Source organism: Aphelocoma coerulescens, chromosome 8 (genome assembly GCF_041296385.1).
Source record: "Aphelocoma coerulescens isolate FSJ_1873_10779 chromosome 8, UR_Acoe_1.0, whole genome shotgun sequence".
Lineage (NCBI taxonomy): Eukaryota > Metazoa > Chordata > Aves > Passeriformes > Corvidae > Aphelocoma > Aphelocoma coerulescens.
Genome location: NC_091022.1, coordinates 23982750 through 24010392, shown reverse-complemented (window position 1 = coordinate 24010392; position 27643 = coordinate 23982750). Strand labels below are relative to the sequence as shown.

General features: G+C 37.9%; 1 protein-coding gene across 7 annotated transcripts in view; it reads right to left on the bottom strand.

The window, feature by feature from the left end:
* MAST2 (microtubule associated serine/threonine kinase 2) overlaps nt 1-27643 on the bottom strand; it is a 185919-nt gene that overhangs the window by 143694 nt on the left and 14582 nt on the right. For 4 of the 7 annotated variants that reach the window (XM_069023306.1, XM_069023297.1, XM_069023301.1 and 1 more), the window contains exons 2-3: nt 21079-21226; nt 17676-17818 (exon numbers count right to left, since the gene is read on the bottom strand). In XM_069023306.1, coding sequence (XP_068879407.1) covers nt 17676-17818; nt 21079-21226 — 291 coding nt within the window. Of the gene's footprint in view, nt 1-3864; nt 3919-17675; nt 17819-21078; nt 21227-22577; nt 22687-27643 lie in introns of those variants that run through there. The other 3 variants (XM_069023300.1, XM_069023299.1, XM_069023303.1) reach the window with 3 other exon arrangements.

Here is a 27643-nt window from a genome sequence, read left to right as displayed (position 1 = left end):
GACACTCGTGACTAGCAGCTCTCTTCCTGCAGCCTCACCACAGCAGCAGTGGTTTGCATACACAGACCTCCCTTTTCTGTAAACTCCTCCCAAACTCTTCTGCTTCCAAAACTTACTTCATCAATAAAGCCACATTTGACTTTGAAGTACAAGCTAGACAAATTTTATAGAAAGATGGCACTTACTTTCAACTAAAGAGTTTTAAGGACAATAAATTGCAGAGGTATGAGACTAAACCAAGCTGTGTTTTACTGTATCTTCCTCCCAATTGTATCTGTAGGATATTTGTCATTTTGGACACTCATTTCTTCAAAACAAACACCTGATGTTTCACGAGACAAGGAACCTCTTCTATTACACTGGTAAAACAGTTACAAATAATGATTCACACTGTCATACACACTCATTAGGTAAAAACCCATGAGGAAAAATGTCATGAAATTCAACTGCTTTTTCTTTAATTATTCTGCTCAGAACAGAGTCTACAGCACTGAATATATTTTTCTAGCTTAATCCACATGCAATTCATTTCAATATACCATGAATTTTACCATGGTTTCCAGCTGACATTAAAGTGCTTAAACAAGACTCTGAAGGTTGCACCATTTTGCTGGCTTAAGACCAACATGATATACATTCAAACACTGCCTTTGAAATAAATTCTTAAAGATAAGCCAAAACATTTGAAATTAGAGGGCTTTATTCTCTCCTACTCTCCTTGTTTATACCTGACTAAGCTTACATCGATATCTAGGGAGACATCTCACAGCAGTTTTTTACTGATGGGTTCTGACAGATTTTTATTCTTCCATTTCTGGTCTCAGACAAAATTTTGCTATTGATTTCTCACCATTGTGTCATCCCCTTAAAGTGCTAGACAAGTTAAAAGCTTTTTTATAGACATCCCTTTTTTCCAACATTTATCCACTAAACTCGAACAAAAACTGAAAGAAAGATAAAAAGAATAAATTCATTCAGGATTTCAAAGATTTACAGTACAATGATAATTTTTTTTTCAATTCTCCCTCTTCTCCAGGATCTGCGTCAGACCTCCCATTTTTATGAGTTCTCCTGGTTGTCTTTTTTTTTCTTTGAAAGCTATTTTTCATTTTAAAAAAAAGTAGGAACATAATAATAATTTGGCAATCTCTCAAACTTTTTTTTGGTTTTTTTTTTTGGAATAGAACAATTTACATTTGATCAGGGGAGAAGAAACAAAAGACAGTCTAATTGTTGACTTAAAGACTCAAAGAATATTTCTCAGAGGAAAAGTGTGGCAATAATTATTTTAAAAGGCATGTGAAGACATGTCGCCATCCATAAAAGTAGCAAGTAAAAAAATGCTTGTACTTCAATTTAGTATGCAAATATACATATTTTACATTTCTTGATACAGTTACACTTTACTCCCAATTAAACTCAAACATAAAAATCTTACGTGTGACACTACAATACTGTCATGTCCAGAAACAAATGTTTCATAAAAACAAATGTGCTTCATTGCAGCAGCATTATCTTTACAATATATGTTCTTTAATGTTTTCAGACATACTACTGAGTTACTAATATAACATTGACCAAAGCATTTGAAATCTTTTGTTCTTTGTTTTAAAAACATCTGAGCTCACCAGAAAAAATTGAAATATTATTTTCATGCATCATTTGAATTGTCACCTGGGCTTTTTGTCTCTAGAGCTGACAGAGAATATCAATGTGTTAATTGAAACAAGCAGTATGTAATCCACAGGACATCTTTAGCATATGTTTCTTTCCAAGGCTGACAAGAGCTTTCTTGGATTTTTCAGCACTAGAGTCTGACGTTTCCATTCTCAAGCTAAAAATATGAACAAAAATCTTACACTTTTACATAAATATGTATTTTCCCAGCAGTATCTTTCCACAGGAATCAGGCACGCTGTATCAGTTTTGAGACCTCGAAAAATAAAATGTGAGTGTGGTAACATTGGCATGAAAGTGTTGAAAACCCCATCCTTAAAGCTGCATTTCTCTTCATAATTCAAAAGGCCCAGAAAAATAAATCCAATCAGAAACCTAGCTCCATGATAGAACATTCTTACTGATGAAGGAGAATGAGATAGTGGATGTAACAAGGCAAAGCTCAATACTCAAAGCTATCATAATTTAAAATTAGACATAATTATCCTTAACAAAACCAGGCACTGTGGAAAGGGGCTTTGGAACAGCTGCTCCTCTTCAATTTAAATGCTCATTTGTTTTACATTGACCTAGAAATCAGTATCCTCCTAACCAAAAGCCAATTAGATAATAGTCTGTCTTTCAAGCTTGTAGAATACTAATTTTTTTAATGTCGTTAGTAGTGAAAAGCAAAGAAATAAACTGCAGATGATGCCACAAGTATGCTCAGCTCCAATATGCACAACCAAAATGTGAAGGTTCCCTTCCCTCCTTTCTGGAAGGTCAGAATTACAGTCCAGGAAAGACATCCATCACTTCCTTGTGCTGACCCTGCAGTGCAGTCCCAGCTTGGGACAACCACAGGACACTGCAAAGGCAACCACGTGGAAAGATTGTCACTTCACTCGAGTGGCATCCCACCACTCCTTCCACAGCAAAAGCAAGGTGCCAAACTGACAACAAGGAAGCATTTCAAGAAGTGGTTCAAAAGTTGCCCTTCCAACCTTGCCCAGAGTTAGGTCACGAACATCAACTTTTTCGGAAACAGAAGGATGCTGGATTCTTTCATTACTGCAATATAAACAAGCTGCTTCTTGAGCAACAAGAATTAAAGACACCCAATTTCTTACAGACTTGAGTTTGGCTTTTTGTCTCTTGCTCCCTCCCATAGTCCTGACAGAGGTAACTCTGGCTCTCCTATTTTACTTCCACCTGACTGGAGACAGCACCTCCCCCAGTCAATCCAGCACTGTCATATTTGAATGTCAACCAGTGCTGCAAAACCACAATAAACAAGAACTGACTGTCACTGAGAGAATGTGAGGGGGTGTCTCCTACTCGCTTCCAATTCTTATAGTATTGCAATTACAGTTATTTTTGACACGTTTTATTCTTTTCAAGCCTGGATGAAATTGGCCAGTGGCTTGGAAGTTACCAGGAAAGAAGGAACAATTGCAGAAACTTTGACTCCCTACGACTGTTCAGTGTTTCTGGCAGTCAAGATCATTTATACCATTACTTTCAATTTTGGTTAAAGATAATGCCAAAAATACATATTCATCTACAGAGCTGTTCCTGCTCTAAAGAGACAAAATTATGATGAATGCCAGTTTGATTACACTTAAATACAAAGCCATAACATTTCTTGGTCTTCTGAGACTTGGCAGCATCCCTAGAGAAAATTCTTTCCATGAAAGAAGGAGAGCCTTTTCTAAATGCATCCACAAAATGAGCTTCTCAGAAGGCTGGTATCACAGTGAGGCGGACAGGATCCAGTAAGAAACCAATTAACACAGGATACTACATTAGCAAACAGAGAATTCAATTCTACCAACACATTAAGTCTTCCTAAAAGAAAGAAACACTGACAATGATCAGTAGCGATTCACACTTTCACGCTGAAAAAGAATCTACTAGTGCAAAAGGTGGATGCTTGAATATTGAAAGAAGCCTTCCAAAACTGCTGAAGTTGTGAAGTAAACAAGCTTATATTGACAGAATGATCTCATAGCAGAACACAAATCTGTACAGTTAAGGTTGAATTCAAGCAAGGAGAACCTCTTTCCAGAATAGTTAATGAAGCTGAAGAAACCCCTGTCTCCTTAGGTTTCATTCTGAAGTCACTGAAGTAGAAAGCAACTAAATGCAAGTGTGAGCTGCAATGGACAAAAGACAAACATGAAAACAGCAGCAGCATTCTAAATATACCTCCAAGTTATCAGACATCAGCATTATCAGTTGATTGTAGCAGTTTGCTCTGTCCTGTGCACCTGAATTTCCCACACTAGCAGCTCCCTTTCCTTCTCAGTACCACCTTCAAAGCTGCTTTTGCAACAGGAAGCAGAGGAAAAGCCAAAGTCCATTCCTACCCAGCCAAACAAGTAAGCAGATTATCGAGGAGGTTTCAGAGCAGCTAGAACAATGTCAATCCCAGGCAAAATAATTATTTCAGTCCTGTATCAACTTTTCCAAAGAACAAGGAAAAGTAGCATCATAGCATTAGTTATTGAGATTTTCATGGGGGGGGGGAGGGAAGATTACAAATAAATCACTACAGCTTCTCAGAAGAATTCTTAGGTGCTTTTGGATGGGAGAGGTAGGGGTTGGGGTGTTTAAATTACTGTCCCTGCTGATCAAGTAAACATGTAAACATCAGGCTCTGAATTGTTCAGAGCTTACAGCTTGACTTGCATTTCTAAAGAAAATGTATCTCTGTGAAACAGCAAAACTTTCTGGGTTAAGAACCTGCCAATCAATTGAATTTTTAAAAGTAGCTGTCAGAAGAATTGCTAGGGAATATGACCTTTCTATGTCAAAAGAACAGCCATGCATATAACATTAGATATGAGGAAAAAATTATTCACTATGAGGGTGGGGAGGCGCTGGCACAGGTTGCCCAGAGAAGTTGTGGATGTCCCATCTCTGGAAGCGTTCAAGGCCAGGCTGGATGGGGCTTTGAGCAACCTGGTGTAGTGGAAGGGTGTCCCTGCCCATGGTCTTTAAGGTCCCTTCCAACCCAATCCATTCTATGATTGTATGATTTGAATGGGTGACCTAGAAATAAATATAAAGCCACTAATGACAAGTGTATTCTAACAGCAGAGTATAAACAGTGAGGTCAACACTGTCAGGGTGATCTGAATGACTGCTCTGTGCACTTACTGTGTTAATGCAACCAAATGGTAAATTACACTCATAGGAATTAGGATTTAGGCAACTACAGCATGAAGGGAACATCTGCAATTCTAACTCCATGAATCTCTCATAGATCCCTTTTTTTAAATACTGGTACTCAACTTGCCGTTTTCCAGTCCTCAAACTATTTTAAGCAATTGGCTATACAGCACAAATAGCAGTTCACACATTTCATCTTTGAATGATTTTAAAGCTGTGTTATTATCTCCTTTTACTCACTGAATTAACAACCTGCTTTAGTCTGTTCCTAACCATTCTGCTTTCAACCATTCTTAATTCTTATTCAGAGGTAGGATGGGGGAACACAGTGCATTTCTCTGCCTTGAAAGAGTGGTCCTTAATTCAGTTCTGTAAAGATTATAAAGATGCACGTCTCTTCACTGATGTTCCTTGTTCTTCAAGCTTCTCTTTCTAAATCAGTTTATCTTTTTGAAACTCAAAGCTGGTTTAGCAGGTTTTTCTACCGTTTTTAGCTTTGCATACCTCTATTTCTGTTTCAGCTTTTAGGGTGGTTTTTTTTTACTTACCTTTTGAACCAGCACTGAGCACTGCTAGGGACATAAACAATGTTACTCCTCCTCCCATGGGATCTTTGCTGGAGCTTGATCTGTCTTATAAAACTGTCACTGAACACAAAGTCTGCTCTCATCATGTCCCAGCATGGCATGTGCCCAGTCTATACAGAAGGAAGTGAATTCTCCCACTAACATTTTGTTCCAGGGTGTCCAGTCCTCCTCAGCACACTGCAGTCAGCATCCCATGCCATGCCATGGGTAATACAGGCCCCACAATTAATACATCTCAATTAGACCCAAGCTTCAAGGCTTAGGGTCTGTGCTTTGCCTGTTTCAAAAGGGAGCAGAGAGCAGGGTCTTTAAACATGCAGCACCACCCAGCCACAATCCCAGCCTCCATAACCTTTCCCATGCAGTTTGAGGACATGATATTGGACACAGAACTGCATGTAAATGAGACAGGCAGTCCTCAGCATAGTCAGGGCAGAATTTGAGCATTTTATGGGATTAAAGTAATTATCTGTAAAACATACAGTAGTGCAATAATTATACTTAAGGGCAGTGAACATTATTATATGCTTCCCACTACTCTGAACTGGGGGATTCAAAACAGAACAGACATTTATAACACAAAGCATAAGCTCAATAATGTAGCTTAGGTGAAAAGGAATTAAATCAACTTTATCCTTTTTACATAACACAAAATGGAGTTCAAACAACCTTTCACTGCTTGCTCCAGAAAGTGAAATTGTGGTTACCTACTTCTGAACAACCAAACTATTGGAGAAGTTTCCTGATGTGCAAGGAAAAATGGAGCTGACCATTACAAACAGTTGTCCGTGACTATTGCAAGATGGAGATTCCACACAGCACAGGCAAAGCTTGATGATAAAATCCTTGTTGATAATGGGACAAAAAGAAATCTGATAGCAGATGGAAGGGCATGCATCATTAATGTACTCCACTGGAGAAGCTAGGCACCATCATACCTTTCCCTTGAAATTACTGTAATTTATAGCAAGCCAGGGCGAAGAGCAGTTCACCTTTTGTTTATGGAAAAATAGAGAAATTCAGCAATTAGAACAGTAAGAGAGTATCTGTCACTTCACTGAAGACCCCAAGCACCCTTAAACATTTTTTAATCCATTCTTGACATTTTCCCAGGGAAGTTACCATGGATTTGTCTGACTACAAACCACACAGAACAGGGTCTCCCAAGGGTTTCAACACTTCTCATTTATACAAACACTTGCAGCCATTTTCTTTTTAAATCTCATATATTTATATGTATGTGTGTGTGTATATATATATATATATATATATATATATAACTGATTTCTAAATCACCTTTATCATAAAAAAATAAGAAGATAAGCAAGCCATTCAATTTATTAGAGTGCTCTCTTGGAAATAAGTTGGTAAATAAATCAACTGGTTTGTTTGTAGGTATTACCTGATATTCATACATGTTGACATCAGCCATAAGAAGGTCTGATTTTCTTTTTACTCTGCCTTGTATAATTCAAGTATTTCTCAGTCAGCAACATTTTAAACACAATATGTAAATTATATTGAGAAAGTAAACATGTCAGCAGGCCAGTAATCATATAGAAAATAAAAGATGTCACTGTCAAATACACCACTTTAAACAGCTGCCTGTTTAATCAGGATTGATGCTGATGCCTGATCAATATAATCCAGCAATGCTGACATAGCTCATTTTCTCTCAATTCAGATAGTTCTGCATGTTTGCTATATTACACATTGTTCTTCTTTCCTTTCAAACATCTAATCATTTTATCTTGCCAAACTTCTCTCTCATTAGCCTATTTCATTCTAATAAGATTCAAGAATTAACTTTGATGAGAAATTGATGCATTTTAAATTTGTAACACTCCACATTTTACTTTATTTCAAAAGAAAATATTTGATAGGTGAATTTTAAGGCAAAACATCAAAACCTTACCTACAACCAAACAGTTATTGACAGATTTAATAATACCCATAAACTTGACTTTTTACATTGCATACTGTCATTTGAGCAGAGTCAAAGAGCTTGTGGATCAAAAGCCCATGACTCAGAACACTGTTCATTTAGCAAGGAGATACTGAAGCAATAAAGGTAGTATCAGAACTAGTAACTGTACAGTAAAAAAGGGGAGTGCATATTTTGAGCAGCTGTAAAGCTGCAATACAAGATACAACTCTACAGCGTTCACACTAAGATTCCCAGACCAGGAGCCCATAGCCCAAAGAATTGACAATGGAGAGGGATCAAGTAGGTCACAGTAGAAGTATACTTGTGCATAAAGCAGCCCAAATTCACAATTATCCAGAATTTTCTGGCTATCATCAAGTAATAAGAACTGAATTTTACTGTGGGAGGTTTTTTCTGGGGGCAGGGAAAGCCATGAAGAAAAATAAACACTTCTGGAAGAACACAAAGGAAAGGAGAACTTAGGAACATCAAACAGGCAGGAGAGGTTTTAAAAGAGATCTAGCTCAGACTAGAGACAGCCCAGTGTGCAGAGCTGCTCTAACCAAGGTTAGCAGCACTGATGAAATGCAAGCAGGAATGAACATTCCGACCTTTGTCTTCAACCCTTGGATTCCTGACACTGTGATAAGCACCACGTGTATTTTCCTTGACAATAGCTCATCCATTAAATTACTTCAATTACCAATATTTAGAAAATTTGAGATGCAGATTTACCAAAAGTACCTCTGCAGGCTTAACTACCTGAAACAAAAACATCACACAGTACCTACTGAGGGAGCTTTGTGTGAGAGATTCAGTGCATGCACTGTAACTTTGTGTAAACAATTCACAGCAGAATTCTCTGCGTTAAAGGTATGCAAATGCTTGTTGCTAATTTGAGCAAAGACAAATACAGAAACCATGCTAGACCAACCAGAAATCAACTTAGACCTGAAGTTTCATGTTTTATTTAAACTCCAAGGCAGAGAATTTTAATTCAAAGTTTCACATAATAATTTGTTTTCATGGACAAATTATAAACCTTGCCATGGGAGTTCATCATATAACTACTTTTAGTGTCACTATACTCTATGACCACATTAAAATAATGAGGTTTGGACATTCCTATCTTCAATTAGAGTTTTGTGGCTTTGAGCACTTAAAGAATAAATGCTGCCATTAACCTAGACCTTACCCCTCAAATATGCACCAAATATATTAACAATGTTACTGAATCATGAGGTCATTGTGAAAATATAAATCTCAGTGTATTCCACCACAAAGCAAAATCTTGAGGATTTTAATAGGATATTATTTAAAGTATAAAATTAAAATCTCTCATTAAGTTATCTCAACAGCTCATTTAATTTATCAGGCTCAAAAAATATTTTAAAGGTTATTTTAGGTTAATTACATTTCACATCCTTTTATGACAGATCTGAAACCCTGCACATTTTTCAATCCTCTTTTATAAACATTCCCCTTTGCCAATAGCTGAGAGTTCACACTGACATATTTTTGCATACTCACACTATAGTCTCAACATGACAGTGTTTTATATTCATGATGAACACAGAATCTTTGGTTTTTCTATGGAAACTTGGTCATTGCAATAAATAACAAAAGCAAAAGCCCCTCAGTCAGTTGCTCCACACTATTTACTGAAAAAACTGCTCAGGTAAACTTGTTTGTTTTGAGCACATAAGGCACCCTCTCAGGAAATTTTGCACTATTTGTGCTTAGTTGGCCACAGCTGCTTTAAGTGAAAATAATTCTGATCAATCAAAAACACCACAATACAGGATTTCTTCTCATCTATTCCTATAATAAACAATAATTTGGAAAAAAAAAAAAAAAAGGCACCTGGCCATTATTTGTCCTAGTTTCTGTTCACAAAGGGAAGAACTACAGATATTGACTCTAAATCAAGCTTGGTAATATATTGGTGATTCTGACTTCATACCTCATGTTCTCACAGCACAAGGACTCTGCAGTTCCCACCAGGGAAAAGTCTGAAACTCGCAATTAATGCAGAAATGCTTGGGTTAGCAATAATAACCCAGCAAGGGCAGGTAAGAGATCATGGTATGCCTCAGCTCTTCAACAACTGACTTGAAAATCTAAATATGAATATAATCAGAAGTCAGAAAATGATGCTGGCATACTACATACAGTGACTGCAGCAATAAATTATTCCACAGCCCCATCCATCTGAGCTCCAAACATCTGCTAAACATTAATAAACAGAGGTTTACAGAAAGTCTGCGAGACTTGCTTTACTTTCAGCTCTTCAGGTGACCAAGGGACTGAACCTCTCTGTACCTGAGCTTATCAATTCAGATATCAGGATTGTTGCGTAAGTCCCAGGCCTGTGTTTCACTTACAAGGCTACCCTTATCTCTGCCAAGAGATTTCACCTCTCCCCCTCCAGTAATCTCAAGGCAATAAGGATTTTAGATTAACTCTTAGGAAAGATTCTGAGCTGCAGCTCTTCAGAGGTGACGCACATAAACCTCTGTATTCCCACTGTCCTGCAAGTGGTAAAATAAACAATCACTGTGTCTCTGGGGCTGAAAAAGGATTGCTGGAAAGACACATTGCATGGCTTGGATAAACCAAAGTGACACAGTGCAGGAAAACAGACCAAACAAAACGTGGCAGCCAAACATGGAGGATTATGCTACTAATTACAGAGCATGTCCAAAGCTTTTGCTTAGTCAAAATGCTACAGGGGATTGTTATAAACGTCCTAAGGCTCAAAACAGTTTGCATTTCTGGAAGAAAGCAGCTTGAAACTTAAGCAAACAAACTATTTCATGTTTTAAGACCAATCTTCCTATTGTCACATCCTAGGAAACTATTTCAAGAAGTATTACCAGACACAGAGGGCAGCCATATTAAAATACTAAATGCAGACATCTCACATTGCCTTTCTGTGGAAATATCTGCCAAAAATAAAACATCAAATTTTCACCTACTTTAAATTAAAACCCAGAATTTTTATTGTCTACATCAGTATGTTTTTATAGAGAGGTCATTAAGAACCACAGAACAACACTCGTGGAACAAAGCCTCACTCTTCAACAACGTGTGTTCAAGACGGTCTGAATAACTGTATTTTAAGTTCCCCATATCTCCCCAAGCTAAAAAGCTAATTTTCCATGCACACTACAGCAGTTTCTCACTTTACACCTACAATAGTGCTGGTGTCAGGAAGAGAAGTGACTGCATGTGCCAAAAATCAATTCAACATATTCACAGACAAAAAAAATAACATGCAGCATCTGAAGATAATGAGAACTGCAATCATTCAAGCTGACAGTCTAGTGCCTAACAATTATCACAAGGCAAGTTTTATGAATTCATATTTCCTACAATGACAAGCCTCAGGTTACACAGAAGGGTGTTCACATTTTCTTTTAAATATGAAAATCTCCTTTAAGTCAATGAGTCCACTCCAAAATGGAATTCACTTAACTGAAGTGAGTAAAAAGATGCTGACTGTGTTTTAAGTAATATGCTGAAGTTTCTTCAGAGTAAGATGCTGACTGTGCTTAAGTAATGTGCACTATATAGTAAATATAACTTTAGTACAGAATTTATCACAATAATTTTCTGTTCTTTACATGAATTATTCAGAATGAAGTTTCCTAGTGAAAAACCAATCAGGACTATCAGTTTTGGATGCCAGAGTGAAGCAAGTGTCCTGAATCTATTATGAAAACACAGAGTCATAGCACATCCATTTTTGTTTTCCTACCAGAGACACCTTAAAATTTGTGACAAAGGTAAGTCCCTGCAAGCACTCTAAACACTGCCAAATGTCTAGAACTTGCTCCATACTTCTTCCTCAGGCCCTGTCCAAATTCCAAAATTGATAATGTACCCAACGATTCACCAGACTCTGCAGCATATGTACATGCAAATATCTAATTAGTATGCATAAACTTAGACTTCACACATAGTCTTAATTTGGAAATCCACTTACTTCCCATCTCAGGTTATTTCAATTACAACTGCCAATTTAAAATGCAATTTCCCTGCCTTCATATAGTAATAAAATCCCTTCATTCATGCAGCCATAGTTCCTGCTGTCTTTTCCTTTTCTGTCAATATAAAAATATGAAATCCTACTTGTTCAGGCAAGTATTGAAAGTTCTCTATTCCCTGAAATAATTTATGGCCTTCATCACATATGACTTTCATGATTATTCTTAGAACTATTTTCATCTGTATTGAGCAACATTTCAATAGTCAACATGTTACCACCTAAAATGCAAACTAAAAGTAACATTATCTATGACAAAACATTTTGGGAAAAGAGCAGCTGCATGTTTTAGAAGACACAAATGTAAATGAAATTTTCCCATCAGATTCAAATGTCTGCTTTTGTAATAAATATCCAGGCAATCAGCAGGAGGTAGCACTATGCACAACTGGCATTAATGATTTGTCCCTGAACTAGTGCTGTATTTTTCAATAAAAAGAGATTATACCTAATTCTTCTGTGAGGAGGTGGAATTCTAAGCTCCATGCACTCACCTCACTGCCAGCACACATAACGAGCAGAGAGGTGGAGAGTGTGGTGGGAGAGCAGATGTTGTACCTTGCAAACTAATGTTTAATTTGTTAGTCAGATACCTGGCGTCTGCCAGCCACTGCAAATCCTATTCCTTCCAAGACCACATCCCTGTGAGTTTAACAACCACTACCCAGGTGCCTGCATAAAGCAGAAATCCTAAATAATAAACAGTAAATCCATTAAAGCGCTGGGGACTAAGCAGGAGATGTGGAGATAGAATTTTCCTTTATAACTAGGAGGGGTTTTGAACTTCTACTTCCACTGCACTTCACCAGGCCTTTTGAATTATTAATTCCCGTACTGAACTGACAAACAACACAGAATTAAGGTCTCCTTTAGCTACGGGAAAGCATCCCTGGCCCCAGCCCGGGTGGTCCCAGAGCCAGGGGGACATTCCTTGTGGAAAATGCAGCTCGTGAGACGCCCGGGGCTGCAGCGCCACCACCAGGCCAGAAACGCAACCCACACAGCTGCGACCCAAAAACTCCCGGTTTATGGAATCGGCTACAAATAATACTTTTCTTTTCTAAAAAATCCTATTTTTCTTCATAACGATACCAACCATCATCTGTCTGTTACCAGAAGAAAAGTATGCTGCAAGCCACAGCACGGCATTACAAAGTGAATTCATACTCCAGCTAAAAGCAAACGGCTAGTTACTAGCAAGTGATTCCGGGAGGACACGATCCCAGAAAGAACATCCCCCTGCTGTAAAATCACTAATGATTACAGGGATCTCTAACACTGTTTGACAAAAGCTCACTTGGATCGTGGAGGTCACAATTCCTGTCCCCAGCCCCTGGCACACCAGCAGATGGCAACCCAGCTCCACAGACCCCTCCACAGGCTTGAATAAAACACAGCCGTTGGATTCCACTTCCACATGAATTCGAAGGGAATTACCTACCTCGTAATAATCTCATTCAATAATTCAAACCTGTACCCAATTAGCCACTCTTCCTTGTAGCCAGGAACAATACAAATTTTAATTTTCTTTTTAATAAACAGCATCCTGCACAGGGATGATACGCTATTAGGGGAAGTTTATATATTAGGCACAATTGATTCTATTCCTAATACATCTAATAAGAAATTTTAAAAAGCAAAGGAGCAGAAATTTAGAAAATAAATAGTCCGTATTATCTCCTACGTCGAAAAAGCACACCCCAAGCTGGACATCAAAAGTACCATGCCACAGTTTGAGGTCTGTCTGTTACCAGGCTCCCAGTGCTTGCCAAGCCAAGGCTCCAACAGCACAAGGATGACCCATTCTCCCCATTCCACCCAGTATTGCCTAATCCACACAGCTTCGGGGAACTGAACGTTCGCAATAAATCAGGCGGAGTGTTATTCAACAGAGGAAGTTCTTCAGCTTGAGAGTTATTTCAAATCTTTGCATTTGAGCCTTTCTACCCTCCAGATCATTATTCAAAATCTAAGAGGCTTGGGTTTTTAACTGCTTCTTCTAGAACAAGATGAGGGAAAAGGTGAACTCTCTGACACTGTGTACAACCACAGTGAATATGCAATTATTTCACTTTGTTTCAACTTTCACTTTGTTTGAAAGCAAATGTAAAACCCTAAGTCATTTGAAATGATCCTGTGAAGAGATGAGACTGACCCTACAAGGAAATCTTGCAAGAGTGGCATCAGAGGATTAACAGAGTACCAACTGCTTAGTCAGCAGCCTTCATCTCTGAAGATGAAGAAATGGCTCTGACCACATTCATGTGGTACAGAATATAAGGAAGTTTACACTAAAAAAAAAAAACTTATAAAGTTTACACTAAATAGAACTGCAACCACCCAGCTGAAATCCTCAACCTCATTTTCAAAAATTATGTTGTTTTCCAGTTCAAAGATTACCACAAGTTTCGGCTCAGTACTGGGTGCACTTCAGAAAACTGAAGTTTGTAAGTCTTAAAAAAAAAGAATTTCAAAATCTCTTTCACAAACATATCTAAGTTTCCACTGACAGGCTTCTTCAAACATTTTCCTATCGCCACAATTGGCAGAAGCAACATGCATGGTTTCTTATTCCTGGAACATCTCAAACTTTTCCAGGCATTATATGGTGAGCAATGCATGTGAGATGTCGTCCTAATTAATGGGTTGCACATTATCAGATGTTTCTTTCACAAAACCCTGGAGGGAGCGCTTGAGATGCTGTCTGTGAGGGGTCAGGACGTGGGACGCACACACAAAATCCCTCTCCACAAATAAAGAAGCATTAGTGTAGTGCTCTAGTTAAGCCTCCTGTCCATAATGAACGTGAGGGGAAAGTCACCCCTTGCCCACCAATAAATGCTCAGCCATGGAATATTAGCACCTTAGGGCATTGCTTCTGGCAATCAATTTCATTCACACTGAGTTTTGCCAAAATTAACAGTTGCAAGAAAGGCACTCCCAGTCTACTCCTACAACAACCATCTCTTCACAAGGTCCTTTTTCTTTCTAAAGTTTAGAAACCCTGATGGTCTTTATGACTTTCTTCATAAGAGAAGAAATCCATATTACTGATCTTTTGCATGATCACTGACAGGACTCAAGGAAACAGGATGAAGCTGAGTTAAGAGAGGTTAAGTTGGATATCAGGAAGAAGTTTTTCACCCAGAGGGTGGACAAGCACTGGAACAGACTCCCCAGGGAAATGGCCACAGCACCAAGGCTGTCTGAATTTGAGAAGTGTTTGGACAACACTCAGGCACATGGGGTGACTTGCACAGGGTCAGGAGCTGGACTCAATGATCCTTGTGTGTCCCTTCCAATTCAGCATATTCTAGGATTCTAGGATTCTATGAGCTCCCTTAAAATAACACAGTCCAAGGTCTAATTCTTTTTATGACAGGGTAAGATCACAGATAAAACCCCAAAATAAGTCATAAGAGATTTTCCATAAAATTACCCTTCTATTCCTTAAACATGCATTCTATAAGTATTCCCTGCACCCAGTTTTTTACTGTATTTTTACTGTATTTTTGGGTGTTGACAGCTGGAAATACCACTGAGATGCCCACAATGATGCTTTATGTGTTTTCCTCTGATTACTTCCTTGGCTTTCTTAGGGATTTAAAAGTCTTAAATAGGATACTCCCCACCAGAACTCAATCTCATAGGATCAGAGCATTCATCTTAAGGTAGATGATGAGCTGAAGGTCACCCTCTGAAATCCTCACATATATTTAGAAGGCACACAGATCAGATCAACACCTATCATTCCACAATGACAGCACTCAGCATTCACTCTGCCCTGGCTTCTTTCTCAAGTCAAGGACCTAGTGGCAACTGCTGTGCAGGCACACATGTACAAGCTGAAAGATTCTGCCCAACAATAAATTGTGTTTATATATTTTAGCAAGTTAGAATTTTATGTATTTCCAGTTCTGGAGTCATTGCTGATAAGTAGCCTAGCTATCAGTCTTGTTTAAAAAGCTGAAGACTAATTTCTGTAGATTTGCTATTGTTAACTTATCTTTTTGCCCTGCAAGTATTTTCAAAGAGGAAAAGAATACAATTTAAGTGCAGTAAACAATCTGTAGGATTAGTAGTGGTTAAAAAGCAAAAAACCACATTACTGAATGCCACAAAGCAATTTAGCAAAGGAAAATCTACTGATACCTGCAGTGCCAGAAAGAGGGAGCAGAAACAATGCACACAGCTTTCCTGGCTTTCCTAAATCACACTCCACTTCTCTCTAGACATCTAACTACTGTATTATAACAAATAATAGAAGAATTAAATGCTCTAGCAGTCAAGGCTGGCATATTAAAATGACACTCTGCATTACTGAACTTGCTCATCTCTTAATAGAGCTATTCTTCAAAGGAGATTAATTATACTGGCAAGAGACCTTTTGCTATTCTAATTTGTGAATTATTTCAATACCACAAGCATATTAAAACAGCTGCAAACATGTAACTAGCTTCAAGATCCCAGGACTCACTGCATTTAATTAGATGTTCATCTTGTGATGTTCTTTAGTCACTGCTTTTGAAACCCACTTCATATAAAAATGTTTAATGTCTAGACTTAATTAACTGCAACTGTAACGAACAAACAGCCCATCATAGAATATACAGAGATAGGAAAGTGACCGTATAGTTCAACACCTAAACACCATCACAGAGGGACAAAGACTGGATTTAGAGATTCATTTCTCTGCTTTACTTAAGAAACAGAAAATTTTAAATTATTTTAAAATAACTCGTTGGCATTGTGTTGCATGTCAGAACATTTGATAGACAGCACAAACACTGCCATAACAAACTGAAAACACAGCATATGAGTAATATGCAGAATTGTAACATGGAAACATCTGCAGCTCGCTGAGCTGCACACAGCTGTTAAGCAAAAACCTAGTACTCCCAATTAAATATCTGAGAATTAATGCTTTGTTTTAAAGCACAGTTATTTTCATTAGCCTAAGCTATGAAGCTTCAAGGCATTTATCTGCCTCTAGAGAACAGGCCTGTGTTTTAACATATTACTTTTTCTAATCCCCATCAGGTAAATAATTACATGCCAAGTTCATATGAGCATTCTCCCTTTCTGTTATCATTGAATTTAGAACCACTGGTGAGAGCATAAATTTAAGGCAAACACTGAACAGGCACCAAATTAAGAAGCAATACAATTAAATCAAATCAGAAGAATTTCAATACAGTAACATGTCTGAAAATGTCAAGACTACACTTACTTCGTTGTGAAATCAAAATGAGTTGTAACACAAATGTGTGGCTTTTTGAACCTTAAAGATTTAGGATTCCTTTCATAGCCTGGTGGTGCCAAACTGTCTAGGAACCCCAAAAAAATTCTCAGGGCTATATCCAAGGTACACCCTTTTACTTAGGGGTCATTGCTTCTAAACAGTCTTACCAATGTAACATAAATTTACCCAGTTACTTGCAGCTCTTAAGTAGCATGCACCAGAACTCCTCACTTGAGTAAAATTTGTTACACAAGTAACTCTATAGATGCTCAGGAAAAAACCATTTCAACTTTGCTTTCAATCTACCAACAATTTCTGTTACATATATGCCTGCAAAAAATAACTCTTTTCCTACCCTTGTATTTTTCTGCTCCTCACACATCAGTGATTTTAGATTTTTAGAGATAATAAGGAACATCTACAAACAAAACATATGTTCCTTTTTGTGTGCAATTCAAATTTGACTGTAGCCACCTGAGTGTACGTCCCCATACAGAATATTCTCTTCTTAGAAAATAATAATTTAACAGATGCAACATTCCTCAGAAATACTTTTACTTTATCAAAACCTTTTGACAGAAACCATTAAGAAGAGCATATGTCATTTCCAGTTCTTCAATTCCTTGGACAGTTATCCCTTTCAGATTCACCCCCCTAGCTATTCCCTAGGGAAACAGGCAGAGGTAGCTACTCAGAAAGCTGCTTTCCAATTAAACTTGTTTGAAATGGTTGGGTTCCTATGCTCACATGTCCTAGACTTTCAGTGATATTTCTTTCAGGTATCAGGCAACTTAAGTAGCATTGAGAAGAAATGTCCCCAAAACTAAATTATTCTTCAACAGACACTTTTTTCTTGCTTTCTGTCAAAAGCAGGATGAACATATTCTCTTCCTAGTTCGCCTTGCACCCTAAAAAGTCCCACAGGAACAAAATGCTGCTTTCACTGAGCAGGAGCAGGGGAAACAAGGTACAAACTAAAGCACAGGATCACATCGCTTTTTATAGCACAAAAGCAGCACAAGTATTCCCAGACTCACTCACCAAACCAGCAGTAAGTGAAGGAGCAGATTGTCCTAGAGACTGATTTCTCATGCGGACCAGGTTGGAGGTATCTCCAGGAGGCTGCCATATCGTCTGGCCCACTCCACTGTGGACACTATTTGATAAGGGAAGTAGCTGTTTTCCTTTAAAAATAAAATCAAAATACCATCAGCTTGTTTTTAAACAAGTCTGCAAGTTCAAAGTACAAAGCTGAGAACAAATACTGCATGTGAAGTAAAAGCATTTAATAAAAAAAGCCATTTCAAGATTTTGGTAGGTTAGAACTTGTAAGAGCACCCTACCAGTAAATTCATTACGTTTGATAACTAAGAATTTTCAAAAAATCTACTTTAAATTATGAGATAACGGGAAAATCCAAAAACCTTGCAAAACCAGACTATCACTTTATAACTGTCCATATTCCACACATCTTAAAAAAGAAACAATATTGGCTGCCTTAAAAGGAGGCAAAATCTCTTTAGTATAATTTTAAAAATTCTTAGGAAAATGCATTCCTAATTGTAAAATACAGTCTCCTCTAAATAGCTTAGTCATCTACACATCCCCACCTTCTCCTGCCACCAGGACATTCAGCACTACATTTCATGCAGCTCTAACATAATTTAGTGTATGTTTAAATATTGTCTTGCTTTGAACCATGGATGGATGTTTTTTGCTCAATATGTATTTTCTAGACAATGCAAAAGTCCTTTTTGAAAAATGTCAAGCAGTAAATATCCGCAATGAGAAAGAAGCAAAGTCAAAGTAGGTCATATTTTGACTCCATGGAGCTTGACAGCTTCCTTTTATGTACAATGTCATTCACAAAGAAAAAAGAGAAGAAAGCTATTTCTGTGGTTAAAAACTCGTAAGTGAAGAAGTCTGTGAATCTGGGTTCAGTTATTAGCTTCCAGATGACCTACTCTGTAAGTTTGGTCAGTCAAGCCCTGTACTTCAATTTCACCATTGCAAAATCAGAGTGGATAATACCTCTTTTCCTTAAAATTAGGACTGTGGGACTAAATAACACACCCCTTCCAAGCATAGTAAAGATTCTTGCATTCAATGGATTATTACATGCTCAGGAATCACAGGGGACTGAGACATTTATTGCAGTACGTAGCAGGAAGTCTACACCATTAATCACATCTATGCCGTAGAAAAAGACTTGTTCTCTCAGAGGCAGAAAGCTATTTACAAATTCAACTTCACCTGAGAACTAGATGTGAATTATTACATTCATTCCATAAAAGCAGCTGCAGTCTTTGGAAGACTGTCACATAATGTGACCAGCCATGATGCTGGGGGGAGGGCAGGGAGTGGAAGTGGTGTCTTTTCTTTTCTTTTTTTTTTAACTTGGTTACATTAATTTTCTGTGACAGTTACAAGTAATGGGCCAGGTACACACCAACAGAATGAGTCAAAGTGTATGAGAGATGAGCAGGCTCAACTTACTCTGAGATATATTAATACCCTCTTCCCATTCCCACTAAAGCTGCTTATAGCTGGGGACACGATTTTCATGGCTTGATCATTTTCAAGATAATGTATAAATACAATAACTCATTTTAGGTCTGCAGAGACCTAAAACTACAGAAATGTACATGGCCATATTTATGTATGTATTTACCCATGCTCAAGAGCAAGAATAACTTCATTTAAGTCTCTATAAGATATAGTTATCAATATCTCCTTTTAGTTCCACAAAACCTGAATCCAGAAGGGCAGAATTCCATCAGGAGTCAAATCTCAGCCAACCAGTTTGCATGCACAGTCACCTACACTCTTCAAACTTACTCAATTCTGTTGCAAAAAATTAGGTGGAATCATTTTAAGGACGGAACTTTAAGCTAAAGCCTTTCCCTGTCATGCCTCAAGTTCTACACACATTCCAAACACCCACGTTGAAAATATACATCTAAACATGTACATTTTCTTTATCCAGTTGGGTCAGACTGATCTTGTTGGGGCTCTTTACCCCTTCCTGAATCAGGTATTGTAGATTGAAAAGTCATTAAGATGAATCAACAGGTTCTGGAGAATACAGAATTCTCTGTTCTGAAATTACAATCTCCAAACAGAAAAATTATTCTTAAAAGAGAACAGACCTTCCCGTTTCTCTGCTTCTTCCTATTTACTTTGCTTTCTTCTACTCAAGGGAAAAAAAAGCTACAGTACGAACTTAGGCCATCCCAGTCAGTCAACAGCTGTGTAGTTCATAAACTTCTGTTCTCCTCTAGTGATTAACCTGCCTTGGGGAACAAACTTACATGCATACAAAACACTATGAATGTTTCCATTTTTCAGAAACTATCCACTTACTACAAATAAAACACTAAGCCAAGGCCAAGCCAAAATAAAACATACATACTTTACTGCTTATTTAATTCTATTACACCTAACACTTCAAACATGAAAATATTTCTCTTTCTCTGATAAAACATGAGGGACTGGGACTGGATGTATTTTTGCAATCATGTAAATCAAGCCCATGCTGACGCCAAAAAGGTGGTTTCACCTTCTTCCTCTTTCCCTCCCACCTGAGAATTTTCAACTCTTCTAGTTCTTGCACTAACATGCAAATAGGCAAACAGCCTAATTTGGGAGGAAATGGGCTGCAACTTAACTCTACAGAATAACAGTGGCATTCAGGCATATCAGCTCTTTCATTCTAGACTGATCATGCAGCTCTCTGTGCTCTATTCCAGCACCACAGACTTTGATTATCAGCTTTGAACAGTTGTGAAACCATCCCCTAGCCCACTAGCAAAGTCTTTGAAAAAAACTACTGAACTTGGTTCAATTTTGCCTAATTACTTGCCTATGCTCGCTCCATGGTTCCACAGCTGACAAACTGAATTCTATTACAGGGTTGAATATTGTTTTCACAAGAAAAAACAAATTTTACACAAACTGAAAAAACCATCAAGTTAGTAAGCAAGATTTTTACTTTGAATCACAATTGCCTACAGCTCTTTTGAAGACAAAAAGAAACTAAATAGTAATTCAAACATGATATAAAAAGTCAGCTTCCCAGTAAGAAACAATAGGGCAAAGTGGGCAAGCTTACATTCAATGATGATGTTGGAAGGGGCAAAGAATGCATCAACATGCCACCTAAAGTTCCACCATTCCATTTTTTTTAACTTTACATATTAAATCTTAGCTTCTAACTTTCCATTCTGGACAATATACAAAATTCCCCTCTTAATCCAGGCTTTTTCACTCTTTTCTACTAATATCTCTTTTTGCACCTTTCCCTTACGTAACATTTTGCATGCCCTGCCAACAAGAAGTCACCTTACCAGTGACTTAGCAGTGTTTTTTATAACAACTGTTATGCCAACAATGCTGCATCTTTAATACTCCTGAAGTGTCATATTATCTTTACAAAATGGCATACCTGACAAAGAACTTGCCAAGCTACCTCTTCGTAGCTTGCAGTCATCTTGACTTAGCTGACGGTGGAGCTTGGTCTTCCCAGCAGATGAAAAGATGTCAGGATTGCTGAGTTTCCTGCAACGCAGTGGAGTGGACTCCGTTATCATCTCCTGGAGAAAGAAAAACAAGTGGAAGTTTGTTAATGACAAGTATCCTCGTCTGAAACACGCCATCTCCAAAGCGTAAAGGAGACCGCTCAAAAAACCGCAGAGGAACAGCCCCCACCACCCACCCCACTTCCCCCACAAAAAAAGAACCAAAACAACACCACTTAACATTGTAAATCCCCCTCTTTGGTGCCCCACAGCTGCACAGAAAGCACATCACAAGGTCCCAGTCAACTATGGTCCTTGAACACCACTGCTGTACGAATACTGTTAATCATAGTCAGAAAAACGCAAATATGCTACAGCAGTTTTTTTCTCTTACAGTATGTAGGAGAAAAGGGTACTGAAAAAACAGGCTCAGCTTTGATTAAAGCTATTTCCTGCTAAAGCACAAGTACTTTCTCCAGTCTTCTTCAATCTTTATTCCATCCAGTCTGTGAGTAATATACCTATAAAGAAACTGTTGCAATGTCTATTGCAACCCAAAACTCCTATTATAAGTTACAGCTCTACAAAGACCATATGCACAACTAAATAATAATTAGGATAACAATCAGCCTTTGTGTCATGACTTTGTTATTACTACAAACAAAATTAGACATGTATTTGTCAGAAACACTCCCACACATGTGAATTCCTTTCACAGCATACAGCAAAATTTCAGTCAAAATAGCATAGGCAGAGCAGTGTCAAGCACAGCCACAGTGCTTTCCTCGTGCATTTCATTGTTCTGGAGGTGTCAAACTCTCATTCCACACCCAAAGAAGAACAATGAGCTTTGCTATCAGACACAGATTTGAAGATGTGACACTTTCCATTATAGCCCATAGAGATGAACTGCTCAAGTTCTCCCTTCTCTGCAGTGAGAAACATTCCACTTGTTTTAATGGACTCCTCCATTTGATTTCAAATGCCTCTCATTAGCTATACAGCACTTCAAGCCATGCTTATCCTCATAAAAATCTCATCTGAGGCAGAAAATAAACTTTCCCTGCATGATACATTACCACACGATTTAACATAGTTTTGAATTATGTTTCAATCAAAAACTAGTTTACTAGTTATGGTTTTTAATTAAAATTTGCAGATTCTAGTCAAAATCTATTTCTGAAGTCATTAATTCAAATCTATTCAGTCTACAGTGTTATGCCTCAAACTGTCAAATCCAGACCAGGACTACACACTTTAAAAACCTCAAGGGGAAGGGAGGGGAGGGGAAGGAGATGAATAAAGTGGTTTTACACAAAAAAAACCCGATTTGGGATTTGAAATAGAATTCTCATTTAGCTCTGAGTCACTCATTCTCAACCTTTCTTAGACCCCATCTCCTTCTAATCATGAAATCTTTTGGCACCTCATAATACTGAATAACTTTGTTATTGTTTGAGGGACAGCAATGCTTTGCTCCACATCAGCTTCAGCAGTGCACCTTTCCCAGGCTGCTCTGGATACATTTTCTTCTCTGGTTCTGGTCAGACTTTCAGTCGCCAATGTCTAAACCAGATCACGAGAGACACCTGGGTACCAAAGCAGGTCAGCTCACTTGCCCAATTCACCACACAGCTGCAAACAGTTGTGTTGGTACAAGAGTGGGGAGAGGATCAAAAACAAGTGACCTGGGGTAGAGAAAACTGCTCGAGCTGAAAAACTCTTTTAGCCTTATGGTTCCTCATACACATCTTTGAGCAAAGAGCATCACATTTTCATTTGTCTCTGACCTTCCCCACAAAGGTACTTTATTTCCAGCAGCCTACACTTCTGTTTTCTGTCATTTGGAGAGCTGAAAAGGCATCTACCTGTCTTTCTCTTTGTACTTGGGAGTAAGCTAAATAATATTAAATTGCAGCATTAGCAGTCCCCCAGCACAGGGGACTCTGAAAGCTGCAGAGGCCAAGGGCAGAGAGTCTTTGCTGCTTCTGTTCAGGATGGCAGAACTGGTTACATCCATGTATATGACTGTAAGTAGAGACACAGAAACATGCACACACTTTTATTAAGGCCTGTCCTAAATACCTGTAATGTCTGAAATCTGGCACATTTACCACCCATGACAGTCTGAAATTACCACACCTCAAAAAAAGAAAAAAACTCACGAACATGGGCACTCCAGGTTACAAACAAATGACTTAAGAACCTCATCCAGCCTACCCTCTCACACTCCTTTATGTTTCAATTCCAAATGTTCCCAGCATCCTTCAGTATCCAGCTACTTCCCTGAAACTAGTCATGTGTTGAAAGGCCCCATGCACATCATCAGCAGTTAAAATTAAAATGTCAAAGACTAACTTGAAGGGAAGTGTTCTGACTGGGACTTCTTTGTTCAGAGTTTTGGGAGTGTTTGGTGGTGTTTTGGAGGTTTCATTTGTTTTGCTGTTTTGGTTTTTCCCCTGCAGGTGTATATTCACTTTCCCTTCAACACACACACAAACACACACATATACACCTCTCACCAGTCCTTCTCAGTGAACTGCAACTAAATAAGAACATTCATTCACTTAGGACACCAGGTAAAGAAAGGCAAGTCAGAAACAAAAGTACTCTAAGTCATGTTACAAGCAATTTCTGTATTTCACATCTCTCTTTCTCCACACAGTATATAAATATTCACATACCCCTACCAGGCAAAGAATCTGCCCACTTCCCTATCCCTCCCCTTTTCCCTCTATGCACAGTCTCCTTTTATTGGCAAAAATAATTACAAATTCTTAATGTGTCTTCTTGAGTTACAGTACACAAGTCTTGTAGATCTGATAATATCTAAATCAAAAGTTCTCCAGATGAAGGGCAAACCTACTCCTACCACAGTATCTGATCTGCTACAACACCTGCCTACACACACCTTTGAGGTCAGCCCAATGGCATAAGCTACTTCTCAAAAAGCCATTCCATATGACAGCTGTCCCCAGGTTCAGCTTTCCACCAGGACTTCTACCACAGAGATAAGAAAGGAATAGTAGAAAGGTAAAAACAGCTTCCCACACTCACCAAAGAATCCAAGCTGTCTTTTAGACAAGATAGATTTGGTACATATTACATATAGAAAAATCTTCATGAGCCCTTTTTTTGTTAAGCACATTAAACACGGGCAATATTCAGAAGACTACATAGGTGTTAAATGTCTGGAAGAAAGGGTCTCCAATCACATTCTGCAGGTTTATATACTGTTTAACTTTTAAAACAGGTATTAAAAGAGTAAAAGAAAAAAAAAGTGCACTGTTCTGAGACAGCCTACTGTGTTTTAAAAAATGCTAAGTGCAACACAGCCAGTTTAAAATTTCATTTTCTAAAAGCTGTGCCCATATTGTGTCAGCAAACAATGAAGAGGGAAAGTTTTAGCTTGACAACAATAGAGCTGTCCTTCATAAGACTGCAATTTACTTCACTCCTCCATCAAAACCCTGCTTTGATACTGCAGATCACAGATGAACTGAATGGAAATAGCAGTAGATTACATTACCACTCTTAAACAAGGAAGGAAAAAAGCCTAGAGGAAGAGATCTTTCCCTGTCCTTGCCCCAAAGCAATGCATACAAAGAACACAAAAATCTTACACAACATTCCAAATTAATGAATAAAGAAACTCTTTACAGCAATAGAGCAAAATTTTGCTTACATGCTTTCAAACTACTAAATTCATCTATCAGAGCAAGTGGTTGAAGAATATATTACATAGAACAAACTGCCATAATTTCAAGGACTCTGCTTTCACTTTTCAAAAGAAAAAGTTTTTACAACTCTAGAGATGAAAGCATTAGTAAGCACGTAACACTTTGCTCACACCATGTGAAAAGGACTGTGAGCCTCTCTCCATTCATTTCTTTTCAAATGTGATAAAGAACTTAATTTACTTTGGGCTTGTGGCTTTTGCCACAAGCTAAAAATCAGGTTCAAACAGTCAGCTGATTCCTGCAAAGCTTAGGGCTCAAGATGAAAGCGTCACATAATCTTGATTTGCTAGGCAAAGATTATTGATGTCAGTCCCTACAAAAGTACACAAAAGTTTGCTCACATAAGTTGAAACAGCAGGATATGAAGAAGAATGGCCAAAGCTTTTCTTGACTATCAAGAGGCTCTGCATTTCGCAGCTCAGTCACTTACCACACTTGCACAAAAAAAGCATTAAAACAGTTCTGACACTGGAATAACACACAAGTCTGTTCCTCTTGCCTGAAATCTCACATCAGGGTTATCACACTCAGCTAGATGGAGGACCAGATTGTGACGGGAGCTGCAGATAAAAGACAAGAAGCTAAATGTGCTTCTCAATTTGCCTGATCACACTAATATCCCCTGTTAAAATCCTGATCTGGTGATTTCAGAATACAGCTACAAAGAACCTTCTCGGTCATCCTCTCCATTCCATTGCACAGGAAAAGTTCCAAGCAATTAAAGCAGGAAATAAAAGAACAAGCACGTAAACCACTGCAAGGATTTTCAGCTCTTTTGTTTCCCCATTGTTCATTTAATAGCTGCAAGAGAGCAGCACAGCACAGGTCTTTAATCTACAAAAGGCAGGTGAATACTGCAAATGTAGATTCATGTTTTCCTTGGACAGCCAGGTGAAGCATCACACAGTCAATGAGACTGACACATCAGCATCAGACCAAAGCTGGGATAAAACTTCTTAAACCCTGTTTTTATGGCCTACATTTAGGATGTAACAGATCATGCAAAGGACACTTCCATACATGTAACTGTGTTATAAAATCAAACACAAACTGCCTCACAATCTCTACAACAAGCAAAAGCACTCAGTTGTGACTGACAAACATTCAAGTCTGCAGGTCAAAACATGTTAAACTGTTAGCTGGGGGTGGGGAATCTACACAAAAGTTTTCTACGAACAGGAAATCCATTAATAAGAAAAATGAGAAACCTTTTTTATGAAGCCTAATGAGCATAACAACCTTAGGTCATCTGGAAGTGAATCCTAGCAAACTGTTGGAAGGAAGAATGAAAATTTAACTACAATAAACTGGCCAAGAATTCACTGTTATTAGCCCATCCTATATCTTATTGGAAGATAACCAATGAGCAATGTAGCTTGAGGGTAACTTGATACTTTCTGAATTTTTTGAAAGCACCAAAAATAGTCAACATTGAAAGCTGCACTTTCTATTTTTTAGCACAGTACTGTTTGTCCTTTAAAAGATAAAAGCCTGTTGTGTCAGGGCTGTGTGCATATCTATGAAGCATTCTTTTTCTTCTCAGCCTTTCCTCATCACTTTATATAATCTGTGTGCATACCCTTAATGAAAGATAAATGTGATCCTGTCATTAGGCCTGCTCTAATATACTCTAAAATACACTGAAAATTAAAGCCTAGAGAACAGATCACAAACCAAATATCTATGTATATAAGTAGCAATTAGTGCAATGGAATCATAGTATTTATGCTTTAGTATTTAGCACTGAAATTTGCCTTAACTTTCTAGTCTGGACATTACACATTGAGAGGAGAGGGCCAGCAGTTTACCAGGGAGCTGGGGTGAGCCCACATGTGACCAAAATTGTAGGCTAAATAAGAATTTGCAACTAAATCTCTTTTTAACTGTTGTCTGCTTAACTCATGTACTTGCCAGCAGCACCCTGAAAAATGTCAGAGACAGCAGAATCAAGGAAAATTATAGTAAATCAACACAGCCTCTTAGGAGCTATAATATATTGGTCTACGACATCAACAACAGAGAAAAGCTTTACAGAATGTATTACATCATATAAAAGTGTCAGTATTTTAAAGATGGGAGAGAGTCCTGCACTGTTTTTCTCTGTAGTAGATTTATTTAAAGAACTTTGCAATAAATTCCAACATTTCTACAACAATAAATATATAAACTTAACTTAGTGTCAATATTAAGTTTTCAAAATGACTGCAAAGCCAAGTGTTATTTGCCACAGTGATGTTTTCAACACATCATGCACACATTTACCATTCTGAATACCTACAGTTTCCTCTGTACACTCATCTGCAGTTAAAACACAGATGACAGAAAAGTTACAAACTCAAAACTTTCTATATTAAAAAAAAAAAATCCACAGTTAAAGCCAAACAAACAAGAAAAAAAAGGAACGTTCCCTGAAAGACCCAGTATCAGAAGCCATACTACCAGATACACTCTCCTTATCTTTTTCTTCCAATGAGATTTCTTTTCTTGTTAACTCGTCAGGAAACAACTACAGGGCATGTTTGATTAGAACTAACAAATTAGAAGATTTCATGTTTCATCAGGAAAGTTAGTGCTGTTAACTTTGTTGTGAAGTGTCCCAGCTGCAGGATCACATGAAAAAGCTGGTTAAAAAGAAAAGGTAAATATTTACAACGGTGTACATTATTAGCCCCATTCTGAGGACCACTGAGATGCAGAATCATTTTATTCCTAATGAAACCACAGTCTAGAAGAGAAGGTAATTGATGATTAA